The following is a 26,457-nucleotide window of genomic DNA, read 5'->3' as shown; positions in this document are numbered from 1 at the left end:
AGTTCTAATACTTAAAAAAATATTTTTTGCGAATTCTAGAAAAACCAGATAATAAAAAGAAACCAAAATACCGCTTAACCAATTCAAACAAGTTTCAAAAATTGCATAAAAAAAATAACTGACAATAAAATCTTTTAAGAAGAAATGAAAGATAAATTTTAAACTTGTTTTTTGGTTATTTTTTATAATTTTTTTTTCAAGCATCTTTTTGAAGGACAAAAACAAAAATAAAAAATGATGACAAACCAGCCGGTTTCGTTGATTTTGTTTTTATCGTTCTTTCTTATAAATTATGGCTTGTTTTGATTATTTTTTTTGCTACAAGTTCATAAACCGGTCAATAGCCCAACAATGAAGAATGGAGACGCCGAGCATCAATCAAAATTTAAGAAAAAAAGAAAGTAAGTTTTTTTTTATGATTTTTTTAAAAAAAATATTTTTCCTAATTTAAATATTTATAAAAGTAAAAATTGACATAAATTTCTGCAGCTTAACCATAGTGAGGAGGTCCATGATGATGATGATGGTGCCCACCATAACCGCCATGACCGTGACCTCCATAATGCCCTCCATGTCCGGGATATCCGTGACCTGGATAACCGGGACGATAACCTCCATAACCTCCGTATGGTGATCCAAAACCTCCAAATCCTATAAAAAAATTGGTTTAAAAATTTTGCACTAATTTTTTTTTCTCACAGGTTTCCATACCGAATTGTGGATCAGGAGCTGGCCAAGCGAATGCCATTGCGAACATCGCCACGAGCAACACAATTAACACTTTTTGGATCATTTTTATTATTTTTTTTGGTGAGTGTCAAAAAAATTTATATTTTTTTTATATCTTTTCTTTTTGATTTTTATTTTTGCACTGATACTTTTTACAAAATTTTTGATCGTTTTTATAGTAAAAAGAAGGAGTGTCATCGAAAAAGGGAAACTACGTTATGAAATACTAATAACGTATGCATGCCTTCGTAAAAAAGTGTCACAAACAGGTTCTGCAAAAAAATTTTACGAGAACACCGTCGTCATCTCGCGTACATATCGTAGATTTTAATGTAAATAACCTTTCAGTATGCTGTTGACAATGAGACACATTAATGATGACTGATTGATTTATGGATAGTTAAATTTGGGGAAAAACCGCTACATGCAAATAAGTTTGAAGAATTTAATAGTTGTTTGCGGATTATAATCAGTTACGCATCGCAGGGCCTTCATTCAAGAAGTTTTGATAGACGTTCGTCTTCTGCGTAAACAAATCTTTTGTCATCATGTAATTAACACAATTTGTGGGGATTTTTTGTGGATGATCGTGATTTAATAGTATTTGAATGGTAAATATTTTTTTTAATTCTAGACGTTTATATAAATTTATTGAACAAATATTAATTAACTTAACACTTTAATATTTTTTTCTAATAATTTTTTCACAGACATCGGATGTTTGATATCTTTGGAACAGGTAAGTCTTAAAAAAATTTATTTTTTTTTTGTTTTTCAGATTTTTTATTCAAAGAGCGCAAGTCATGGGTAAAATTCTTTCTATTATATGTTAAAGAATGTAAATCATCATACAAAAACATGAGGATATTCTGCTGTGGAAAAACTAAACCAAATGAGACTTTAAAACCAAGAGACTTTAAGCAATGCATTACATCTTTTGGAGAGATTACTAAGATCAATATGGGCAATCTTTTAACAAAATATCGTATCTTATATGTGCAAAAGCTGGTTAACTCTGACCTTAGAATGATCATGAACAAGTTGATATACAAAGATTTTGATATGACAAACGATTTGAAAAGCTATGTTATCTACTTAGCCTCCGAAATGACAAGGATTTGAAAAGCTGAGCTATCAACCTCAAACTTTAGCAATAAAAGGGCGAATTTTTTCAGCATCAAGAGAGTATCATAGTCTTCTAAGGACAAACATAACATACAATATACTCACAAGTTATATCACCTATCGCTGAACAGAATGCTCAAAAGTCATTTAATACATTTGCATAGCTCTTAAAAAGAACATTTTAGATTAAATCAGTTAGAAAAAGGCATCAACATACTCCCTGAAGAGTCCTTTTATAATCCAGTACAGTTACCTTATCGATATAACCTCAGTTCATATATTCCCATTACACTCCAAGTGGGTGTGGATCTACAAAAAGCAAAGCATATTGCTCAATAATTACGAAAAAATCACAATATATCTCTCCTATTCAACTATATATCTCTTCTTTAATCCAATGTCAAACGTATCAAAAGGCAATTTAAACTGTCAACATTTGCCATACAAAGAGACAGTTCAAAGTTGGCTCAAAGTGTAACTTGCTTACAATTAAGTGACAAAAAAAGAAAGAAATCTTTCAAAATTTCTTTCATTTGTGAATGAAAACCTGTTCAGCTTTTTGGAAAGAAGTCATTTTTTATTATCTTGAAATTATTTATTTATTTATGTGAACTTGATTCTACCTACTTTTGCAACTAGCGAAGTAAACGAGTCGAGAGAAAAAAAAAACAAGTTACGGTTGTTGGATGATGACGTCGCGGCTTTTGTCGAAGACACGGTCAAGGATGTACCGATTTGCTGAAAACTCGTTTGTGCGGGTGATTCACAGTTTATGTTGAAGAGTTTTTCTCGCAAGAAATAATGTTTTAGTGAATCTTTATGAATCTTCTTATATTAAAGCAATTAAAATTACGCAAAAAATCCTTCCCACGCATTTCATACTTTTAAGGAAAATTGCTAAGGACTGATAAACTACCTTCCGATACCCAAAGCAGGTATAAAGAAGCACGTTTTGACCTCTGTTTGTCTCTCTTTTCACACTGTCAAAGACAAAAAAGCTTAAAACAAAGAAAGACGCATCCTCAGGTCACAAGACACAACGGATTAGGTTGTTAGGTATAAAAATGACGTCTTCCTCTAAAAAACCAGCCAAAAAAACTGGAAAAGTGAGAATATTGTGTGCAACAATATGCAAATTCGGTTAGAACTGATATAAAGGAGAATGTTTAGAGGATTTGAAAAACAAAAGTCTTTAAATCTTCCAAGTGAGAACATCATGTCGAGAAATATCAAGTTTGTAAGTGAAGGTGCTAAAAAAATCTTATAAGAAAAAGAATTAATCAAGAAAAAAAAAATAATTTTATAGTTCTTCGTTTGCTTATTGAGCATTGTGGCAGTAACAAATGCATTGCCCGCAAGAAAACCAAGTGTAGTGTCTAAAGCAGATGCGGATGATGATTTAGATACAAGTGCAAGTACTGCCTATGTAACTACTTACGTATCGCCTGGATTTGGATACATTCCTCCCATTCCATTCCCATTTGGATTTATTCCTCCAGTGCCTTTTGGCTTTACGAGTTTTGGACCCTTTGGAACTAGCTCAAGCTATGGATCAAGCTCAAGCTATGGATCGAGTTATGGCTTAGGAACGGGAGGCTATACAACGTATAACACTTATGGCAATGGCATTGGGACAGGAATCTCCGCTTATCGCAACGGACCTGGCGGAGTTTCTGTCAGTAGTTCTAGCTCAAGTTTCTCTGGTTAAAGAATAAAAGTGAATAAAAATAGAAAAGTAAATCCGGTTAAGAATAAATGTAAAGTACCTTTTTGCAATTACATGACTCTGAACCTGTTGTGACGTAAAAGAATACAAGTTAATAATAAAGAAGAAGAGTTGAGAAGAAAATAAATAAACTGAACGAAGATTTTATCGTCTAACTACAAAGAGACGCAATTTCATTCCATCGCTTTGTACGATCGCGTGTAATTGCCGATCAGAATCAAGTTTCCTTATAACTTGGACCGCTTCCCTTCGCTATAAATGTGTTAATTTCTCGCGAGCGAATTCATTTCGTAGTTGAACGTCTTTCCATTTAGAACAATAGTGAAAAAAAAAATCGTGCGTGATGAATTCAAAAATATTTTTTGTAAGATTTTTTTTCGAATTAAATCAATTAAAAATCTTACAAAAAATCAATTTTTTTAGATCCTGTTCTTAGCTTTTGTGGCTTTGACAAAAGCTATTCCAGTAGAAAAAGAAGAAACAGAAGCTGTAGCAGAACCTCGATCGGATACTGATGTTGAAACTGTAAAAGACGATCTTGAAACTGAAGAGCATCGCCACTTTGGATACGGTTTCCATGGATATCGTCCCCATTATTACGGAGGTTATAGAAGGTCCTTTAGTCCGTATTACGGAAGAGGATTTGGAGGTTATGGAGGCTATGGTTATGGCGGATATCCGTATTATGGAGGTTACAGAGGCTACGGAGGATATGGAGGCTACGGGGGCTTCGGAGGATTTGGTGGATTCGGATTCTTTGGATAAAAAAATATTAAAAGTGTAGGTTTAAGAAGTGACTGAAAAAAATAAATAAAAAAAATTAATCAAAAAAAAAAATTTTTTAATGCCCAAGTAAGGATGCCAATTTTTAAATTAATTCAAATTTTTTTAAAATGTCAAAAATTTCTCAAAATTGATTTTTTACAAAAAATTGAGTTAAAAATCAATTAAAAAAGATGAAAAATTATTTTTAATTGCTAAAAGTCTCATACTACTGAAAATTTTGACACCTTACAAAATTTGAAGTCTCAAAAATGATTTCATGGAATATTTACCAATTATGATATTTGTCAAAAATGTTCCTCCAAAGAACTTTTTTTGACCAATTTTTGACTAAAGTTCCGTTCTTTGACCTCAAGACCTTCTAAACCTTTCACAATGACTTGCAATTTTTTCCTTCTGTTTTTGTTTATAAGTTTTTTGCCGTAATTTTGTAACATTAATAAATAATTGAACCGAAAAGGTTCATTGATTCACCCATTTTCGGCGAAAACCGGTTCATATTGCGATACAATGAACTTTATAAGGTAATATCAAGTAAGTATTTTTTGTGAGACCAATACCGTTGTGAGACCAATTAAACTTACATTTGAAGTTATTTGGAGTAATGAACTCCTTTCAAGGACTCGAATAATAATTTTTTATTTTTTTTTTTTAATTTTTTTTAAATAAAAAAAATAAATTAATTAATTTTATTTAATTAAAAATTAAATAATTGAAATTAATTTTTAAAAAATTTAAAATAAAATAAAATAAATATAATTAAATTTAATAATTAAAAAAAAATTAAAATAAAATTATTTACAACATTTAATTAAAAAATAAATAATTTAATTTAATTTAATAAAAATAATTTTAATTAATTATTAAAAAATTTTAATAAAAATAAAATAAATATAATTAAATTAAATAATTAATAAAAAAATATTAAAATTAATTTAAGTACAAAATTTAATTAAAAAATTAATGTAAAAAAATTTAGTTTAATTAAATAAAATAATCAAAAATTGTTTTAAAAATAATTTTAATTTATTTTAAAAATAATTTATTTTATTTATAAAAATTAAAAATAAAATTAAATATTTTTTTTATAAAATAATTTTAAAAATCATGAAAAAAATCAGTTAAAAAATAAAAAAAAACGAAATTAAAATTCAAAAAACGCTCTAAGCGCCATCTTTCTTTGAACACTCTTAAAATTTTGAATTAGCATTTTGCGATTTTTCATCAAAAACACTCAAAAAATCCGTCACTAACCTCTTTCGCTTCTTCAAAAAATTTGTATTAGGACTCCAAAAAATCAATAACACAAAGTGGTACTACATATCGACAAAGTCGTACGTTTTTGGTCTCTCTTCGCGAAAATAAAAATATTAAAAAAAGGGAAAAATCCACGAAAAATCCCAACATCAAATCACTATCCCTCAATATTGCGAAATATTAAGTGTTTAAGTGTTGATAACGATAAAAATTGCGTGTAAATAATGTCAGGAAAGTAATTGAAATAAGTGAAACATAAAAGTTGGTGCCATTCATTCCATTAGTCATAGCGCTACGATAGAAAAATATTCATCGAGCGAGTGAAAAAATAGACAAAAAATTAATATTTACACTCAAAAAAATAATAAAATTAATTAAAATTAAATAAAAATAATTTAAAAAAAAATTAAAAAAATAATTCTAATAAGAAAGGCAAATGGATTACATTAAAATTGCCACAATCCAACATTGAATATTGACTAAATAATGTAAGTAACCTTGTAATAATTTTCTTTCAAATTAAACTTCTTTTGAGATTTGAAACGAGTTTTCAGCGAATTTTATCGACTTTTTGACACAAAAACAGAAAACCGTCATTTTTCCCGTTAAATCCGCATTTTATCAGTTTATCATCGTCCGAGAATGGAAAAATTTTAAAAATAACTCGAATATTCATATTTCAATTAACACAAAACTGGTCAGGTATGAAATAAAGTCGATTACTCAATCATCGATGCACTTTACAAAAAAAAACTGACACTTTACTACGATGTTGTCTCTGTCCACGAAAGACGCACGTCGAGTACGTGCAATAATTTTTATTCAAAAAAAATTAAAAATAAAATTGAAAGTTTTTCTAAACATGAGATTTTATGTTTTTGACGTGAAAAAACATTAATTTGCTTCACTCCAGTCGTCGCAGTGAACTTTCTATTTCTGTCTTGGGCTCTTACAATGTAATCACTCGATTATGATAGCTAATTATAATTTACTTGTATTTAATAATAGTTGTTTATTAAACAACGTTGAGATAATCGATTGGCATGATTTTCGCGATTCTCTGCCAAATTTTCGTGAAATTATGCAATTTTACTCCTCATGGAATTCGGCAATGACCCATTTTGGGCGCATTTGGTCGGCAACAGCCTCGAAATCAGGCGTTGTTCCATGTTTATGAGGAATTTCTAGTCAACTAGAGTACAAATTAAGGCGCATGCGTCTCCATTTAAAAAATAAATAATAAAAATATTGATGGCAGATTTGCACGAAAGTGTCGGAAATTGCTACAAAATATTTTTATTGCTCGTTTTTTAATTATTTTTAATGATTTTTTGATGTTTTTTAAGGATTAAAAAATTTTTAAAAAATTTAAATAAAATTCTTATTGGAAAAAAATCTGGTTTTCTGCACAATTTCACATAAAACGTGTTCCCAAAAGGTATTTCCAGGAAGTCGGGACTAACTTTGTCGTCTCTTTCTTGTTTATTCTGTCAAATAATGATAATAATGATGACACAAACAAACAAAATTGATAACAAAGCTTATTCATAAAAAATTTTTTTTCAACAAGAATTTCTTGTCTAGAATATTTTTTTTGTTGATGGTAATAAAATAAGAAATAAATCATGGCCATTCTTGAAAAAAAGTCATTCGAATGGATTTAAATTTTAGACATGAAGTTTTGTGATGAGATCCATCGTCAGACCAGATAAAAGTTGACCAGACATTTTTTTTACTGAAAAAAAAAATTATTATTAAATATTAAGACGGGAGATTTTCAGACAAGATGTGTGTGATCTGGAACTTCAATTAACATTTCTGTGCATTTATCGTAAAAGTTAATGAACCATCACGTTTTTTGTCTTTCAGATGTGGATTTCAAGAAATTTGTGAAAAAAGGGCAAAATTATTTTAAATTTTTAATTTATTTTGGGAAAATTTAATTTTTGGGGAATTTTAATTAAATTTAATGTTTAATTGAGGAAATTTTTGTAAATAAAAAAAATAATATTTATTTATTTATTTTTAAATTATTTAATTAAATAAATAAATATAAATAATTAAATAAATTTAAATTTTTTCATTAAATGAACAAAAATTGATAAAAATTTAAATATTTGATACTCTTAAAAAAATTGAAGAAATTTTTGAGAAATATTTTTTAATATTAATTTTTTTGAGTGTCGTATTTGTTCAATTTTTATCTAATTTTAATTGAATGTTTAAAGAATTTATTTGGAATTTATAAATTTATTTAAGTCAATTTTGATAAAAAAAAATTAAAATTTGAAAAAATCTTAAAAATTGTTAATATTACATTTACACAAAATTGTTTTTATTTTTTTTTATTCTTCAATTTTTTACGAATAAAAAAACAAAAAAAAATGTTTCTAAAAACAAAAATATTTGTGTTTTATTCGTGAAAATTTGAGGAATTACGAACAAAAAAAATATTTTTTAATTAATTAAAATTAAATTAAATTTAAAATATTTTAACAAAATTAATTTAAAGTTTAAAAATTTAATTTTAATAAATTATTTAAAAATTTTAATTTTAATTAAAAAAATTAAATTAATTTTAACAAAAAAATTAAAAAAAAAAATTTTGAAAAATTTTGATTAAAATTTCAATAAAAAATTCTTAAAAAATTAAAAATAATTTTAAAAATTTTAAAAAATTAAAAATTTAAAAAAAAAATTCTTAAAAAAAAAAAATTAAAAATAAATAAATTTAAAAAAAATAAATAAAAAAATTAATTAAAAAAATAAATTAAAAAAAATAAATTAATATTTAAAAAAATAAATAAAATTTAATAAATTAATTAAACAAAATTAAAAAAAAAATAAAACCCCTTTAAAAATTCTCAACTAATTCCATTCCTTTCAAAAAAATCTACGATAAAAATCATTTCAAAACAAAAAACGTGATGATTTCATGTTCTCAAATGATTCATGCAGCTCTTTTTCTTTACGGAAACGCTTGACAGACTCCAAGATATTCCATAAAAATCTTCTTGGAGCCAAAAATATGTAAAAAAAAAATCATTTTGTTTGTTGACATTGATCCAATTTATGACAATTTTTCATGTTTTCGTACAACAATTGCTCCTGATTGCGATCAACTACGAGACAAAATTCAAGAGCAGACCCGAAACATATGGCAATTGAATTTAATTTAATATTTAACCTAATAAAAATTTATTTTTTTTCGGGGTTTTAGTTCATGCCCTACGTCATTTGTACAAAAAAAAAAATGCCGAAGATTTCAAGTCGCCAGATATGGATGACAAAACAGCACTCCTCGTTCGTTGAATAATTTTTATTATTTTTATTCAAATGAGAGTTTTTGTGATGAATTTCTTAAGTTTTTTTTTGTTTTTCGATAAAAATGAATTTTTTGGATGACCTTTTGAAGGTCATCCCTTGAAATGCGTTAAAAGTTGTAACCGAAGCACATTAGAAATAATGGAATTAATCGAAAAATAACGAGAGGGGAGCTCAATGTAACAATATACGACACTATCAACCAAGCGGCGATGAGTCATCCATCGACTTCTGTGAATTTCGTGAATATTTTAACGGTTTTTAATGACAGTTTCTTGTTTCTGTTCCAATTTTTTCGCTTCAAATGCCTTCCAATGCCTCAAAAAAGCAAAAATCCTTCAATTTACGACTTTAACTCGCTTCAACTAGTTGCAACTTTCCGATATTTATTGAAATTTACTACGAGAAGTTGTAAAAACATGCGCAGGACAAGGAAATAGTGAGAAAATAGTGAGGGTGAATATCAAAGTAAACCGCATCGACGTCCATTTTGCTTGCATTTTGTCTCCCCAATGTGTCTCCAGGGTGCTTTATAGGTCGTCGCTGCCATTAATTTTAATTTTATTGCAGTAAATTTGCAGTTTAAGACCTTTGAGTCGTTTTCCAATCGGCGGACCTTTTAAGGAGAAGCGATAATTAAGTCAATGATTAGTCAAAAAATATCGACGACGACTTATTAAGCCCACGCATGAAATGACACCAATTTGCGAAAAAAAAGCAAACAACTAAAAAAGGTTGAATTGATTGAATGAACGCCTAAACAGACATTGATTAGTTTTTTGTTGACACATTTCAATTAAAAAAGATAATTCTGCAAATAAAAACGCGTGTCACTGAACAAAAGGGAGACATGATTGCGGTTTCGTTTTTAGTGACTTCAGGTCATTTTTTTTTTTGATTGATTTTTCCTTAATTTTTAATGTTTTCTTCGGGATTTTTTTTTTTAAGGTCAAAAATTTTTTTCGTTCTTCATTGATTTTTCGAGGATGGTTTGAATTAATTGAAATATTTTTTTTTTTAATTTTTTGGCAGAATTTGGAATATTGAGATCATAAAAATATCCTCAAATATTTATCTAAAAATTAGAAAAAAAAATTTCAATAAATTCAATAGATAAACAAAAAAAAATATTTTAAAAATTATATAAAAATTAGAAGTTTAAAAAAAAAATTCTTAAAAAAAAATTAAAAATAAATAAATTAAAAAAAAATTAAATAAATAAAAAGGTAAATAAAAAAATAAATTGACAATAAATAAATTGAGATTTAAAAAAATAAATAAAATTTAATAAATTAATTAAACAAAATTAAAAAAAAATAAAACCCCTTTAAAAATTCTTAACTAATTCCATTCCTTTCAAAAAAAAAACTGCAATAAAATCATTTCAAAACAAAAAACGTGATGATTTCATTTTTGATTCATGCAGCATTTTTTTGGAATTCCAAGATTAAAAATCTTCGTGGAGCCAAAAATTAAAAAAAAAAAATTTTGTTTGTTGACATTGATCCAATTTATGACAATTTTTCATGTTTTCGTACAACAATTGCTCCTTATTGCTATCAACTACGATACAAAATTCAAGAGCAGACCCGAAACATATGGCAATTAATTTTATTTAACCTAATAAAAAATTTTTACTTCATTTGTACAAAACAAAAAATGCCGAAGATTTTCAGATATGGATGACAAAAAACTCCTCGTTTTTAATTTTTATTATTTTTAAAAAAGTTTTTGTGATGAAATAATAAAAAAATTTTTTGACCTTTTGAAATCCCTTAAAATAATTTAAAAAATTTGGAATTAATCGAAAAATTTGTAACAATATTATTTAATCATCTGTGAATTTCGTGAATATTTTAACGGTTTTTAATGACAGTTTCTTGTTTCTGTTCCAATTTTTTCGCTTCAAAAATTCAAAAAAGCAAAAATCCTCAATTTACGACTTTAACTCGCTTCAACTAGTTGCAACTTTCCGATATTTATTGAAATTTACTACGAGAAGTTGTAAAAACATGCGCAGGACAAGGAAATAGTGAGAAAATAGTGAGGGTGAATATCAAAGTTTATCGATTCCATTAAATTTAGGGTGCTTTTAAATTAAATAATTTTAATTTTATTGCAGTAAATTTGCAGTTTAAATTTGAGTCGTTTTCCAAACCTTTTAAGGAGAAGCGATAATTTAATGATTAGTCAAAAAATATCGAGGTAAATAATTAAAAAAGCAAACAAAAAATTGAATTGATTGAATGAACGCCTAAACAGACATTGATTAGTTTTTTGTTGACACATTTCAATTAAAAAAGATAATTCTGCAAATAAAAACGCGTGTCACTGAACAAAAGGGAGACACGATTGGATTGCGGTTTAGTTTTTAGTAAGGTCATTTTTTTTTTATTGATTTTTTAAATAATGTTTTTCGGGAAAAATTTGGGAATTTTTTTTTTTAATTGATGAAAATTTCCCTTTTTTTGATTTTTTCGTTAAAGCTTGGTTTAATGAAATAAATTTTTTTAATTTCTAAAAATTTTTATTTGATAATATCCTCAAATTTTTTAAAAATAAAAATTTAATTTTTAACTTTTTTATATTTAATAATTTTAAATTAATTTTTTATTTATTTTTATTTTTAATAATTTTAAATTTTTTTGAAAATAATTTTAATTTAATTAAAAAATATTTTTCATTATTAATTTTAAGCCTTTTTTAATTTTTATTAATTTAATATATTTAATTTTAATTTAATTTTATTTATTTATTTATTTTGTTTTAATTACGAAAAAATTCAATTTTAAGCCTTTTATAAGTTTTTTTTATCCCTTAATCCCTTAAAATTATTAAAATAAAAAATAAAAAAAAATAATAATAATTTTTAAATTTTAATTTCTACGCCACTGCAATCCTCTTTTACACAATTCAAAAGAAAAAATTTCTATGTCACCGTCAGATTAAATTTTTAATTTTCTTGGCAATCGATCGATTGTTCGAGCGTATTTTTCTCCGAACGTCCGTTTTTAGCACATTGCGCTAATAATAAACGAAGAATTTTAGCACTTTGATTGATGTTCCAACCTTTCAATCAATTTTTTTTTGTAAACGTTGACGTTGAGCAAAACAAAAGCTTTTCTCTTTTTTTCACTAATTGTTTTAAAAAACATCAAAATTCAAGAAATTTCGTACTTTAAATGGCGAAAAACAAATATTTGGGCGGAATTTACATTCACTCGAAAAACAAGGTAAAGGCGTTCAAAATATTTCATGAATGACTGCCTTTTGTTTCGCCAGCAAAAAGTTTCAAATTAAAATTTATTTATTATTAAATTTAATTACTTTTTTTTACAAAATCTCGAGAGAATCGTAAATTTCGATCAATTTCTGCAGTAATTTATTTTTCAAGGTTCTTTCAGCAAATTTCAGCACGTGAAATGAAAATTCTCTCGAGAATTAAAAAAAAGTCACTTTTGACACTCAAAACTGCAATAAATGGGAGGATTATCTGCTTAACTAAGAAGAAATTCCTATTTCTCCATATTTTATTTCATCGTTAGTGTCAGTAAAAAGCTTCTTTTGCGATAAAATCCCAATAAAATCGTGTTCAAGTGAATAAAAATGTAACAAAGTGAGAAAAAAGGGGGACGACGAAAAAAATCGATGCAATTTTCCTCGAGTTTCCCTTTTTATTTCCGATTTTCTTTGGTTTCATGTTCGTGCATTGCACAAAAAAGAGCTAATTTTGCCTCCATGCTAAAAATATAAATTTTTAAGTTTTTTATTAATCATTTGCAAAAAAAAACTTAAGTTGGACTATAAATAAAATTTTTAAATGAACAACGTGCGCGTCCCACGTGAATGGCTCTTCATAAAAATAAAATAAATTTATGAAACTGGAAAAAAAAGTTCATTGACTAGAATTCTTATCTAAAAAAAAGTCACGAATGTCACCAAAGAACATAATTCGAACTTGTTTCAATCTTTTTATTTTTTGAATTTTTTTTATGATTTGAAGACGTTGATCCCCCTTTTTCGTTTAAAGAGACATTTGACGACCAAAACATATGTTTGTCTTTAATTCTCATTAATATTTCATAACTGTCAAAGTTGTTCTTTACTTTTTTTTTTTTGATTTATTCTAAAAAAAATCAAAAGCAGACGAGAAAAAACAAACCGGAGCATGTTTAAGTGTCTCTTCCGATAAATTTTAAATAAAATCGATAACGTGACATGACATGCTGCATCGTTTCCATGCATTGAGAGTTTAACGCAAATGCAGATGTGGCCTCTTATAATGCCATTAAGTGAATTAATTGACATTTGATTTGACTTTATAAGCGGCGTAAATGGAGCGAAGTGAGGGAAGTGCATTTCACATGTTCATAGAAAATTTTTTAAGTTTAAAAAAAAAATTATTTAGAGATCAAATAAATTTTTTGGAGTATTTTGTTATCTAAAATTTGATTTTTAATGAATGAAAAATATTTTTTTATTGATAAAATGAAATATTTTTAAAAAATTTTTGAATTAATTAAAATAAAAAATTAAAAGTAAATTTAATTTAAAATAATTTAAAATTATTTTTTATTTTTATTTTAAATTAAATCTTTAAAAAATTTAATAATAATTAAGAAAATAATTTAAATTACTTTTTTTTTTATTTTTATTTTTAATAAAAAAAATTAAAAGAATTTATTAGAATCTAAAACTCAATTTTGAGCTTTAAAATATTTCAAAAAACTCTGTTGAACCTCTAAAAAAATATTTTTTCTTAAATTTTAATGATTTTTTGCGAAATCATTGTTTTGAGACAATTACAAGAAATGGTTTTAAACCAAAAAATAAGAAATTTGTACTCATCGTCAATAAAAAATGTCGGCAAATTTCCTATTTTAAGAGTTTTTGTCATAAAATCCATAAAAATCTGACCTTCTAACCGTTCTTTCACTTCTATAACAATAAAATTTGTCGTTTGTCATCTTACTCCAACTAAGAACACTTGAAACTGCGTATTTCTGCCCATGTTTCAAACAAAAACGAATAATTTTAATATATTTAATGCCGGCGAATTAATACCGGTTTAGCGTTCAATAGAGTTGCATGTCTCGCTCGCTGATGATGGTTGCATGAGTAAACAATTGAGTGAAGAATAAATAAGACGATTATTATTAAAACGCCCACATAATTCATTCAAACAACTCGAAAAAAGCTAGAAATTGAAACGAAACTGAACAAAGAAATTATGTGTGGCAAAGCAAGGCAAAGGTACTTCAAGTTGCGCCATAAATTACAATTAGAGGCAAAAATATTAAATAACGATGACATATTCCGTAACAATTTGTCATTTTGTAGTTTTTATTTACTTCATCCATCCAAGTCAATTGTGACAACTCGCACGGACTGCCACCATCGGAACCACGGCATAATTTGCGCATAGAGCATTCCGTAAAGGTTTAACACGTAAACGAAACCCACGACGGCGAGCACGGCAAAGATCGATACATCCAACCATAATTTTGGGATCCCGTAAGGTGACTCGTGTTGCTCGTTGTAGTAGTTTAAACTGATGTAACACATGCCAAAGAGCATTGCCTTGAATTTTTTTAAAGGATTTTTAGTAAAAAAGGAAAAAAAATAAATAAAAAAATTACTTAAATTAAAAAAAATAAAAAAATTTAAAAATAATTTTAAAGTTAAATTTTTATTAAAATAAAATATTTAAAATAAATAAAAATTTTATTATTTTAATAATTTAATTTAATTTTAATTTTTAATAACTTTAATAAAATTAATAATTAATTTAAAATTAAATTAAAAATAATTCAATAATAATTTTTTAGTTAAATTTATTTAAATTATTATTTATAATTAAATTAAAAAAAACAAAATATAATTAAATTAATTTTTTAATTTAAATAAAAATTAAATTATTAAAATAAATTTTTAAAATTATTTAAATATTTTTTTGAATTAATTTTAAGTAATTTTTTTTTAATTTTAAATAATTCATAATTTAATCTTAAAATTATTTTTAAATTATTATTTTCATTTTTTATATTGTTTGTTTATTTTTTTTTGAAAATTATTTTTATTTTATTTTTTTTTATATTTATATTAAATTTATTAAATAATTTATTTTTATATTAAAAATTAAATTAATTTAAATTTAAATTAAATTATTTTTTTTTTGTATATAATTTTAAATTAATTAAAAAAATGTCAAAACTTACCGTTAAAAAAGTAATCAAAATCATCGCCAACAAATCCGCCTGCAACAATCCCCGATTATTGGGATGACTAAAATAAATCCTCAGCGACTTGCACATCGAATATCTCAAAATACTTTTTGTCCGATACACAAAAAGGCACAATTCGCATCGCGTTAATCCCGATCGGCTCAACCAGTGTTCCAAGCAGCGGCGATGAACGTAACCCAGCGTGCCGCGACAATTGCAGGGATTGATCAGCTCGTTATTTGGCTCTTGCATGTGACAAATGCGACAAATTGTGGAATTGGGTCGCGATAATTGATCACACTTGTCATTTTCAATTTTAGCGGGAACAATGGAGACATCTTCGAGTGGATTTTGCATGACCAAAAAAAAAAAATATTTATTTGTGTTGAAAGTTAATTCAGAGCATGCTTAATGTGAAGTTTTGTTGTTTTTAATGGAAATTGATTGGATTGAGATTTATTGGTTTGGTCAATGGCAATAAATTCTGCGAATTGTTGGAAATTTATGACCTGATGATGGTTGGTTGTGTGTATTAAAATAATTATATTAAAAATATTGAATTAAGGATGATGCAATGAGTTAAAATGTTTTAAGTTGCTTTTAATTAAATAATTGAATTTCTATCAAAAAATAGATTATTTAAGAGAATTTTTTTTAATTTTTATGAAAAAATTAAATTAAAAATATTTGTTATGTTGAATTAGCCAAAAAGCGATTTTCAAATTTTTAACGGTAATTTTTTAAAATTTTATTTAAATTTTTGATAAAATTTTTATTAAATACATCTTTGTAAAAAACATTAAATTGAAAATATTAAAAAAAAAAATTAAAATAAAAAAAATAATTATTTTTCAATTAAAAATTTAAATAAAATTAAAATTAGAATTTTTTTTAATAATTTTTTAATTACATATCAAAAACTTTTTTAAAGAAAACTTTGAAAAAAAATTAAATTTTATAATTTTCAAATTTAATTTTTTTTTTAATTTTTATTAAATTTATATTTTATTTTTTTTTAATTTTATTTTGAAAATTTCAAAAATTTATAAAAATCATTTTAAAAACATTCTTCCTCATTGCACTCACCTTCCATAAAATTTCTCACATTTTTTCTTTGTTTACATAAAAAAACGTCGACTGAAGTATTAAACATTGCGTTTGTTTATGCAACGCGAGTGCATTTTAATGGAACTTCAACTGACTCTAAATTAATCAGAATCATCGAAGTTGCTAAAATAAACATTCAGTGCCAGATATTTCGGTTTTATTTACATAAAAATCACACATAAATTGCGAATTATAGTTTCTCGACTCCTTCGAACTGCGCATGTGGCAATAAAAGAACATTTATGGGTTTCTATACGATTTTTCCTATCGTTGTGCTTTATCGTGTATGGAAAATTGTTGTAAATGTCATGAAAAATTCCCAATTCTCATGGGATGTCGTTGAGTATAGTTTGTGGCGTGCGTGAAATATTCACGTGGCAAGGAGAGAAAAAAAAATCCTGATTACGTCAGTTTTGTTACGTTTCTTAGATTGGCAACATGTGTCGTGCCGGTTTCACCCTTTGCAAGAGTTTTTCACGGAAATGAGGATGGAAGTCATTGTCGTGCCACAGACGAGGACGAAGTTGGGTAATGAACGTACTGTGGGCGAAAAATGAGTCAGATTTGCCTCTCGGGAGTAAATTTAAGCCCTCGAGAGTAAATTTAGCTTCTGAAGAGTAAATTTAGCTCCTCGAGAGTAAATTTAGCTCCTCGAGAGTAAATTTAGCTCTTCGAAAGTAAATTTAGCTTCTCAAGAGTAAATCTAGCTCCTCGAGAGTTAATTTAGCTCCTCGAGAGTAAATTTAGCTCCTCGAGAGTAAATCTAGCTCCTCGAGAGTAAATTTAGCTCCTTGAGAGTAAATTTAGCTCCTCGAGAGTAAATTTAGCTCCTTGAGAGTAAATTTAGCTCCTCGAGAGTAAATTTAGCTCCTCGAGAGTAAATTTAGCTCCTCGAGAGTAAATTTAGCTCCTCGAGAGTAAATTTTGCTCCTCGAGAGTAAATTTAGCTCCTCGAGAGTAAATTTAGCTCCTCGAGAGTAAATTTAGCTCCTCGAGAGTAAATTTAGCTCCTCGAGAGTAAATTTAGTGCCTCGAGAATAAATTTAGCTCTTCGAAAGTAAATTTAGCTCTTCGAAAGTAAATTTAGCTCCTTAAGAGTAAATTTAGCTCCTCGAGAGTAAATTTAGCTCTTCGAGTTCAATATGACCCGTTTTTCGCCCACAAAGAACAAAAAATTCATAATCAATAAAATTTACATGGATTAAGCATTATATCGATTGACATTAATACTGTCGTCGTCGTTACGAGACGCTTTTCACAAAACCGAAACGAAGCCAACAATTCGCGTCGATTGAAAATAATCGAGAACTAAATTTATCGCAACCACTTTCGTAATAAATTGTCATCTTATCAAACGTTGTTGCATTGACTGGCGCGACAACATGCAACGCAAATGGAATGTGAATTGCATTCACAGATGTCTTTCCTTTGAAATGAAAAAAAAATAGACTTTGTGTAAACAAACGCGTTCAAAGTGCGGAGCAGTGTCATAATTTCTCACGAAACACTCGCTTTAGACAAGCGCTTAACGAAGGATTAAAAGATCTTCAAAGTTTTTAGATGAAAAATGTCTCCGACGGTGGTTCATGTCAAGAGTAAATAACGATAAAGTTTCGGAATGAGCAAAAAATAAACAAAAATGAAAAATGATATCACTTTTTGTTGTTGTTGTCTAATACTTCTTATGGATTCAGAATATCATCGCATTATTTATTTCGTTTTATGTGAAACTATTTTGGGAAGAATTTCATGCATGACGGAGGAATGGAAGACATGCGAATCGAGTGAACTTTATATGAAAAATGGAGAAGATTACAGTGAATTTATAGATGAATTTAGCAAAAAGAAGTTCGATAGTTGTGAAGAAAATTTGTGCGATGAATCAAATAAGTGCCTCAGAGCATTAAGAATGTTAAAGAAAATTCTTAGTTTTGAACAAATTTGGAATTTTGTTAAACCTATTGAAGATTTTTCTGTAAAATTTTAATTAAATTCAATAAATTCAAGGAATTAATGAGACTGAATGTGCATTGGGGCTGCTAAAAGTGATCAAAAACGATTTTTTTTTACATTTTCGTACTCCTCAAAGGAATATAAACAGAAAAAGCGGTTTTAAAGACGAATTTTTATCTTATTTTCAAACCAAAATTTTAAAAAATCCTCAGATCAAGATTAAGAAAATCTTAAAAAATAAATCTTAAAAAAATTAAAAATATTTAAAAGTCTTTAAAATATAAAAAAAAAATAAATTTAAAAAGCTTTACTTAATTTTAGTAATTTTAAAAATTTAAAAAAATTTTTTTTTTCATTTTTTTGAAAAAAAAAAAATTAAATTGAAAATAAATTGCAAAAATTAGGTTTTCACATTTTTGTACTCCTCAGTGACAAATGACAGACTAAGAGACAGGGTCTAAGACAGACAATTTTCAAATTAAATAAAATTGTTTTTTTAAAGTTAAAATTTATTAAAAGAGATGGAATTATGATTGATGAAAATAAAAAATTAAAAATTAAGTGTGTAAAATTATAAAAAAAAAATCAATAAACAAAATTTTTTTATCAGGAAGTAACTAAAAAATTAATCTAATATTATAATAAAATTATTATTTAAAAAAAATTAAATAAAATTTTATTTAGTAAATTTATTAAAAAATTTTTTGATTGTCGAAAATATAATTTAAAAAATATTTTAAAATAATTTTTTATTGATTAATAAATTTTAATTAATTTAAAAATTATTTTTATTCGTTAATTTAGCAATATTAACTAATAAAAAAATAAAAATTATTTAAAAAATATGAAAAATAAAAATTATTTAAAAAAATATGAAAAATAAAAATTATTTAAAAAAATATTATAAAAAAATAAAAAAAACTATTTTTAAAATAAAAATCATAAAAATTAAATTTTTGACTCTCATAGAGATAAAACTATGTCTTTCCTTATCAAAAAAATTTACAAAAGCAGTTAAGAAATAGTTTTGTAACTTTAATCACTCAAAAAACAAACAAAATCGCGATAAACTCACACACACACTAACACATCTTATCTCCTCTTTTTACTTCATCATCATCAAACTAAACTGCAATTAGTGATAAGCTCAATTCCACGAGAAATTAGAGTGAGTCAAGATACGTTTCGTTCGCTTGCATTTCCTCACTTAAAATTATTTTTTTATCATATTCAGCACGTTCGCGTTTCATTTGACCGATCAACATTTTTTTTTCTCAATGAACGTCGTCGTTGCTGCGTCGAAACAGCGAATTTCTCGTAAAAAGTAATAAAGATATGTTATATTTTATTTAAATTGAGCACAATTGGCTTTAATTTAGTAAACATGTATGTGAGTGTGTGGACTCAATGAAATGCCCGCGTTTATCGCCTCTGTGCTCGACTTTTGTTGAAAAAAATGAAAAAAATGTAGGCAGGACTACTGGTTTGAGCTTTTTGAACTTCCGCTGGACCAAAATTAATTTTTTGAAGGAAAACTTTAAGGTTTCTTCCGTTTTTTGAGATCGTTATCTAACAAATTTCGGTTGAAAATGGCAAAAAATGTTCCTCTCTACCAAAATTAACTCTTGAAAAACATGAGAATCTGCATGAATGTGTGCGGGGATGAAGAGAGTGACTTTGAATAAATGTAACCCTAGTTAAACTGAAACGCAACGAACGATCAGTTCGGCTATTTATCTCGTAGTGAAATGATCGCGGTCGTTCGCGAGTGTGTAGATACACAGAAAACCAAAAAAAATACTAAAAAAATATTTTTAGAAAAAGAATGCATTTAAAAAAAATGAAAAAATCTCATCATTTAACATAAGAAAAGGCCAAAAAATGCCCTAAAATAGTGAAAAATTGTGAAAAAATCAAGTAAAATACAAAAATTAATCAAAATTTCTTAAAAAAACGCCCTTTTTGTGAAAAAAATAATTTTTGATTAATTTATCGTTAAAAAAGTTCAAATAAACATCAACTTTGTACATTAAAATTCCTGGAATTCTAACAAAAAATGTTCATAATTCATTTTCTTCACTTAAAAAAAAATTGAAGAACAAGAAAATTTTCGTCCATTTTTAAAATTCATACGTCTAATAATAGAATATGAGTTCATATATATTCATTGCACTGAACGAGAACTCTCGTCTCTGTTTATTCTCATCCGCATCATAAAAAAAAATTAAAAATATTTTTTGTTCCCGATCAAACTCGCAGCATTGAATGAAAAATTACACAAACCAATCACTTTTTTCTCTCTTTCTCTCTCTCGCGCTGGCAAGTGCGCTTTGAATTTCTGCGGTCGATTGCTTTTTAATCAAATTATGCTTCATTTACAGCAAATTCATTCAAATTTTAAAGTGAAAGCCGATTTTTGATTGAATTTCCGAATAGATTTGCATTTTTATGCCGCGTATTTTTATTATCACACGATATTACGTTTTTTTTCTTATGTTTTGTGCAATTTCTTATGCAAACAGAAAAAAAAGTTGAAGAAATCGCTCAAAAGTAAATATTTAAAGTTTCTTATTGTTTGCGACGACTCGACGAAGCAATGTTATTGTAAATAGAAGCAATTATGGAAACATTCATTGACACTTTTATGCTAATCAGTGGCAAAAGACGGACGAAAGTGGAATATTGATGATGCATGGTTACGTGAAAAGGAGGGATTTTTAGCTCATGAGGTGTTAATTTAATCCCTTAATGGTCTAAAATGACATCTCAAGGGATTAATTTAACATCTCATGGGTCTTCGATGTTTTAAAAGTGTTCATTTTATGAATCCAACAGCGATTGGATCAAGGCTTTCTGGTATTAAAATAGTTCTTATTGAGTTTTGAATATACTTAGATGTTAATTTAGCCCCTCTGAGATAATTTGACATCCTTAAATATGATAAGAAAATTTTTCTTTAAAAAATTAAAGGTTTATTGAAATTTAATGTGACTCTCAAGTTACTTAAACTTAATAAAGATGTTGAATTAGGACCTCAAGTGTCAAAACTTAATGTATTTTAAAATTTTACGATGTAAATTTTTTACTTGAGATGCTAATTTAACATCCTTGGGGCTTTTGAAGACATTAGAAAAGTCTCCTTTTGATATCAAGTTAACAAATTTTGAGTTTTAACATCCATAATAGGTTAATTTAGCATCTTTAATGAGTCGAAAGGTGTTATTTTAACAACCAAAGGATTATTTTAACACTTTTTAGAAGTAAAATCGAAACTTCAGTTACGCAAATTGAAAAAATAAACGAAAATTCAAAGCTTCTTCTCAACTTTAACCATTGAAGTTTAGATTTTACCTCTAAGAAGTGTTAAATTAACCCTTGGGTTGTTAAAATAACTCCCTTGGACTCATTTAAAGTGCTAATCTAACCACTTGTTAGAATAAACAGCTCTTAATTGAGTTACTTAAATTTCAATAAGAGACTAATTTAATTTCTTAAAAAACCTCAAAGATGTTAAATTAACGCCTCGAGTTTTAAATTAACATCTTTTTAAATTAACAGAATTTCTAAGACAGTCTTAAAAATTCTTAAACGACTTTAAAATCAGTTTTAAGCTTTCGAAATGTTAATTTAACTTCCTCTTTAGATTCAAGTTCATTAAAAGTTTTATTGAATTTCAAAAGAAGGTTAATTTAACACCTTCTGGGGGTAAATTTAGCCGTTTTTGGCTCATTATAGTACTCTAAATGCAAAAAAACGGGTCAGATTTACCCTTAAAGAGTTAATTTAACCCCTTAAGTGATTTTGTCAATATCTTAAGGGAGTAATTTTACTCTTAAAGGGAGTAAATTAACTCCTGACCCGTTTTTGTCCCATAGGGTGTCTAATAAGTTTCAAATAAACATATATCCGTTACTATCCGTTCAAAGTACTAAAATTTACTGCAATTTACATCATCATCATCATTCTACCTACGACGTCACAAATCACGTCAATTGCACGCTCCCAAGAGAGCATCGAGACACATCTTAAAAAATGTATTCTGCACACGCCCCGTTTTTTCAAAACAATAGATCGTCGTCTGACAAATTTATTTTATATGCATCTAAATGATTCTCGTGCCCGATCATAATAATCAAGCTAATAATTGATATTGAAGGCAACACAAAATATTTTTCGTATTCTAATGACACGCCGCTCTTGTCATTTGTTTGTAATTATCGCCCTTTATTACAATCCACACACACGAAAGTTCATAAAAACCGCCATTTTTTACAGCAAAACAAACCGATTTTGTTTATTTTTCTTTAGTTTTTTTTTTCTATTTCTGGTTTTTACGACCATTATCGTGATTGTTATGTCTTTGTAAGAGACGTAAATGGGTGCGTTACATGACATCGACAAACGTTGCGTTGGTCCAAACGCATTTCTTCTTCAGCTGCCATAAATAGATATTGTTGTTCGGATGCATCAAGTGCAAAGAGAGATGATGATGATACAAGACACAAAAACGACACATGTTTTACACTTTCTTGTTAATCTCTTGCTGAACGAGGAAAACGCGTAAAAAGGGTCAACGGGATCGAGGTGATTTATTGAGTTGCCTTGTCATTGGCGCTAAATTTATTGGAAAATTTTATTTAGTTTTTTCGTTTCCAGAAAATTGCTTGATTTTCTTTGAAGAGATCTTAGAATTGAACTTTAAAACATTCTGTCTTTTTAAAAAAAAAAATCTTTAAAAAAAACGAACTAAAAAGCATAAAACAAGGGATTTTTAATAACTTTAGGACCCCAAGGGTCTTATTTTAACACATCAGGGTCAATAGTGACCAAAAATTTCTTAATGATCATTTCTCAGCATTCTCAGTTGGTTCATTAGAATCTAAGAAATGATCATTAAGAAATTTTTGTCGCTAGATGTCTCTTTATGGACCCCAAGGTGTTAAAATAAGACCCTTAGTTTTTAATTTTTTCTCGTTTTTTGATCAAATATGCATCAAAATTCAAAATTAAATAAACGAATTTCAATTTTGAACTCATAAATTTTTTTAAGACCCCAGATTTAGCAATTTATGATTTTAAGACCCCTAATAGAGGTCTTATAAAAAATTAAGGGTCGATAAAAATTTTTATAGGGTCAAATTTAAAAATGGCTTAATACAAGAAATTTTGATTTTTTTTTTAAATTTTTATGACCCTTAATTTTAGGGTCTCAAGGAGGTCTTTCAAAAAGAGCTTGTAGTTATTTAAATAAATTTTTTGAGAAATATGGAGAAAAATTTAAAAATAAGTGAACGAATTTCAATTTTAAACTTGAAAATTTAATTAAGACCCCAATTTTAGTAATTTATGACATTGGGACCCCTTTAAGGGTCTTTTATAAAAAATTAAGGGTCGATGAAAATTTTTATAGGGTCAATTTTACAAAATGACTTAATGCAAGAAATTTTGATTTTTTTTTTAATTTTTATGACCCCTAAATTTTGGGGTCTCAAGGAGGTCTTTTATAAAGAGCTTGTAGCTGTTTAAAGAAAATTTTTAAATTATGTAAAAAAATTTAAAATAAAATTTTTATCATAAAAATTAATGATTACCCATAAAAAATTACCGATTATTATCGGTTATAACCGATTAAAATTCAAAATTTCCGTTATTTTAAGACCCTTAGCTCCTCACAAAATTTTTAAAACCTCATTTGATCAAAACAAAAATGACCTCCAGACCAAATTTGATCCCCAAAATCAATTTTAAAGAAATTTCTATACATTCCCTCAGATTTACTGAACCAAAGGTGACTTAAAATAAAGCAAAATAAATTAAAACAAAACTCAAAACGTGCTAAAAATAACTTTTCTTTTATTTTCAAACAACTCACATTTCAAAATATTTTTGTGTATGCGTCGTAAAAATGTACATCTTATGCGTTTTCTCCTTCCTTCACGCTACTGTTTTAAATTTAGGCGGGATCATTGCATCTTGTCTCATCTACCGGAGTTTAGTTTGTAAACGAGATGATAATCGACTTGTCACGTTCATTTGTGTTTCTACTCTTTTTATTTTACGAATTAATTAATCGGTTTACGTAATAATTCATTCAATGTTGCATCAATTGTCTCTAAAACAGGAAAAAATGTCGCAGTGATTAAAATTGAAAAATTAGAAAAAAAGTGAAAAAATCAAAAGAAATTGACTAAAAAAAACTCATTAAGAGCAAAAAAATCCCGCTTCATATCATCTGAATGTTCTTATTTTTACTAACGTGTGTGGTTACATTCATAAAAATGGCTACAAAAACTAATAACAATCATCTGTGTATCGATAAAAAAGCGACACAAACAACGTTCTACTATCCAACGCAAATACCGCATTTTGTCGGGTACGCAAAAAAGACGCGCAAAAGTCGTCGCGAAAACACATCAAATTCATCAGAACTAAACACAAGTTTTGTGGTTGCCTCGAAAATCACCGAGGAAAATTTAAAAATGCAAAATTACGAAAACTATAAAAGTGCAAAGGAAAATCGGCACTTGAGGGATAATTACATATTGCATCGATATTTGAATTCAAAATATCAACAAGAGAAAGGTAAAATGTTTGTTTTTTGTGCGGAATTAAAAACAAAAAGGTCACGTGGGTGGTAAATGACGTTCTTGATTTTTTTTTAAAAAAGTGCTTAAATGGAGATTGAATGTCGAGTGACAGGCAATTAGTGTTAAAAGGCGCCGATTTGTGTGGATTTTTGAATTTTTTTTTGCTGAAGATTAAATTTTGTTAATAGAAGAGTTATGAAAATATTTTTGACAGTTGAAAATTTGACAGCTAATTTTTTTTAACTAAAATTTTAATAGAAAGGCTTTAAATTTATGGATTTTCAAACGAAATTTAACAAAAAGTATTTTTAAATTTCTTAAAATTTTCGTTTTGATTGAAAAAAAAAAATACTTGTCATTTTTTGACAGCTGTCAAAATTTTTGTTGAGACGTAATTTTTGAGTAAAATTTCTTGTTTTTTTAAAAAATTTTTTCATTATTTGTAAACTATTTCAAATCTGCTTGAAATTTGTCCAAAAATTGCTTAAAAATTTGAAGTTTGAACAAAAATTTTGACATCTGTCAAAAATGACAGTTACAATTTTTTTTTAATCAATTTTTGATATATTTAATTCATTTTTCAGGCAAAATTTGACAGAAATTATCTTTAAAATTGTTAAACATTATTTTATTGAAAAAAGTTTTACTTGTCATAATTTTGACAGATGTCAAAAAAAATTTAAATGTCAATTTTTAATATTTAAAAAAAAATTGAAAGAAAAAAATATTAAAATTTTCCTAAAATAAGATTAAATAAGGAAAATTACAATAAAAAAAAATAAATTAAATAAAAATAAATACTAACTTAAAAAAATAAAAATTCTTAAAAATTTATAAATGAATTTAAAGAATAAAATAAATAAAAAATATACCGAGCTGTCATATTTTTAATTTTAAAAATTATAACATGCATTTATCTCCCTTAAAAAAATTTTAATGCAGTTATTTTAAACCAATTCAACTCTCACGGGAAACATAAGAACCCAAAAAATATCAAAAAAATTAATGACTTGATTAATATCGTGACGCTCAAATTAGAAGATTTTTCGTGGGATTCAAAGAAAGTGTCTTTTCATCTGTAACAAAGAATTACGAAACGCTTGTCACTTTGATTAATTGGACAACATTATCATGAAAAATATGCGTTTTCGTGATTAGCTTTTATCTTCATTTTAAACTCTCGAAAAAAAAACAACAAATGAGACCACAAAGCCGGCAAAAATTGGGAAATACTCGTGCAGGTGCGTTACTCATTTTCTCGGCATTAAGAGAAAAAGTGCCAATTTTTTTTCGATATCTGCTGATATTTGAGTCATCCCAAAAATAAAAACAAATGAAAATTGCGTAAAAATAGACACAAAATAAATTTATTTTTATTACCGCAACACTAGCTGTCATCGCAAGTCAAATCTTTGCCAAAAAACTTTCTTCTTCTACGACTAATTTCTTGCAAAAAAATTAACACAAGCTTTTTTTTTGAGGCAAAATAAAAATGTTTCAAATGTAATTTATTTTGTTATTAACAAAATGTAGGAAATATTCAAGTTGTTTGTTTTTTTTTGCATAACATTCGATGTTTATACTTTTTTTTTATTATTTCGCATGAAAATAAGACCTTGATACACAAAAAGCGAGCGAGACA

At 26.8% G+C, this 26,457-nt stretch overlaps 3 protein-coding genes across 5 annotated transcripts in view; 2 read left to right on the top strand and 1 right to left on the bottom strand.

Moving 5' to 3' along the window:
- The first annotated feature begins 3,070 nt into the window (after window positions 1-3,070).
- LOC134835232 (shematrin-like protein 1) lies at window positions 3,071-4,345 on the top strand. Its single transcript, XM_063850102.1, has 3 exons — window positions 3,071-3,091; window positions 3,161-3,529; window positions 4,004-4,345. Exons 1-3 carry the CDS (start codon window positions 3,071-3,073, stop codon window positions 4,343-4,345), a joined length of 732 nt encoding a protein of 243 aa, XP_063706172.1.
- A 1,343-nt stretch (window positions 4,346-5,688) lies between these two features.
- LOC134833663 (transcription factor mef2A) overlaps window positions 5,689-26,457 on the top strand; it is a 29,978-nt gene continuing 9,209 nt past the window's right edge. Inside the window, exons 1-2 of one of the 3 annotated variants that reach the window (XM_063848063.1) lie at window positions 19,972-20,145; window positions 24,553-24,810. In XM_063848063.1, coding sequence (XP_063704133.1) covers window positions 24,708-24,810 — 103 coding nt within the window. In that variant the 5' untranslated portion in view covers window positions 19,972-20,145; window positions 24,553-24,707. Of the gene's footprint in view, window positions 6,109-19,971; window positions 20,146-24,349; window positions 24,811-26,457 lie in introns of those variants that run through there. The other 2 variants (XM_063848062.1, XM_063848064.1) reach the window with 2 other exon arrangements.
- Window positions 14,297-15,525, bottom strand: LOC134835231 (E3 ubiquitin-protein ligase MARCHF2-like). Its single transcript, XM_063850101.1, has 2 exons — window positions 15,163-15,525; window positions 14,297-14,524 (listed from the first exon to the last, which is right to left on the bottom strand). Exons 1-2 carry the CDS (start codon window positions 15,523-15,525, stop codon window positions 14,297-14,299), a joined length of 591 nt encoding a protein of 196 aa, XP_063706171.1.

This window comes from Culicoides brevitarsis, chromosome 3, assembly GCF_036172545.1.
Source record: "Culicoides brevitarsis isolate CSIRO-B50_1 chromosome 3, AGI_CSIRO_Cbre_v1, whole genome shotgun sequence".
Lineage (NCBI taxonomy): Eukaryota > Metazoa > Arthropoda > Insecta > Diptera > Ceratopogonidae > Culicoides > Culicoides brevitarsis.
The sequence above is the reverse complement of the archived record's forward strand: the minus strand, read 5'-3'. Positions and strand labels throughout refer to the sequence as shown.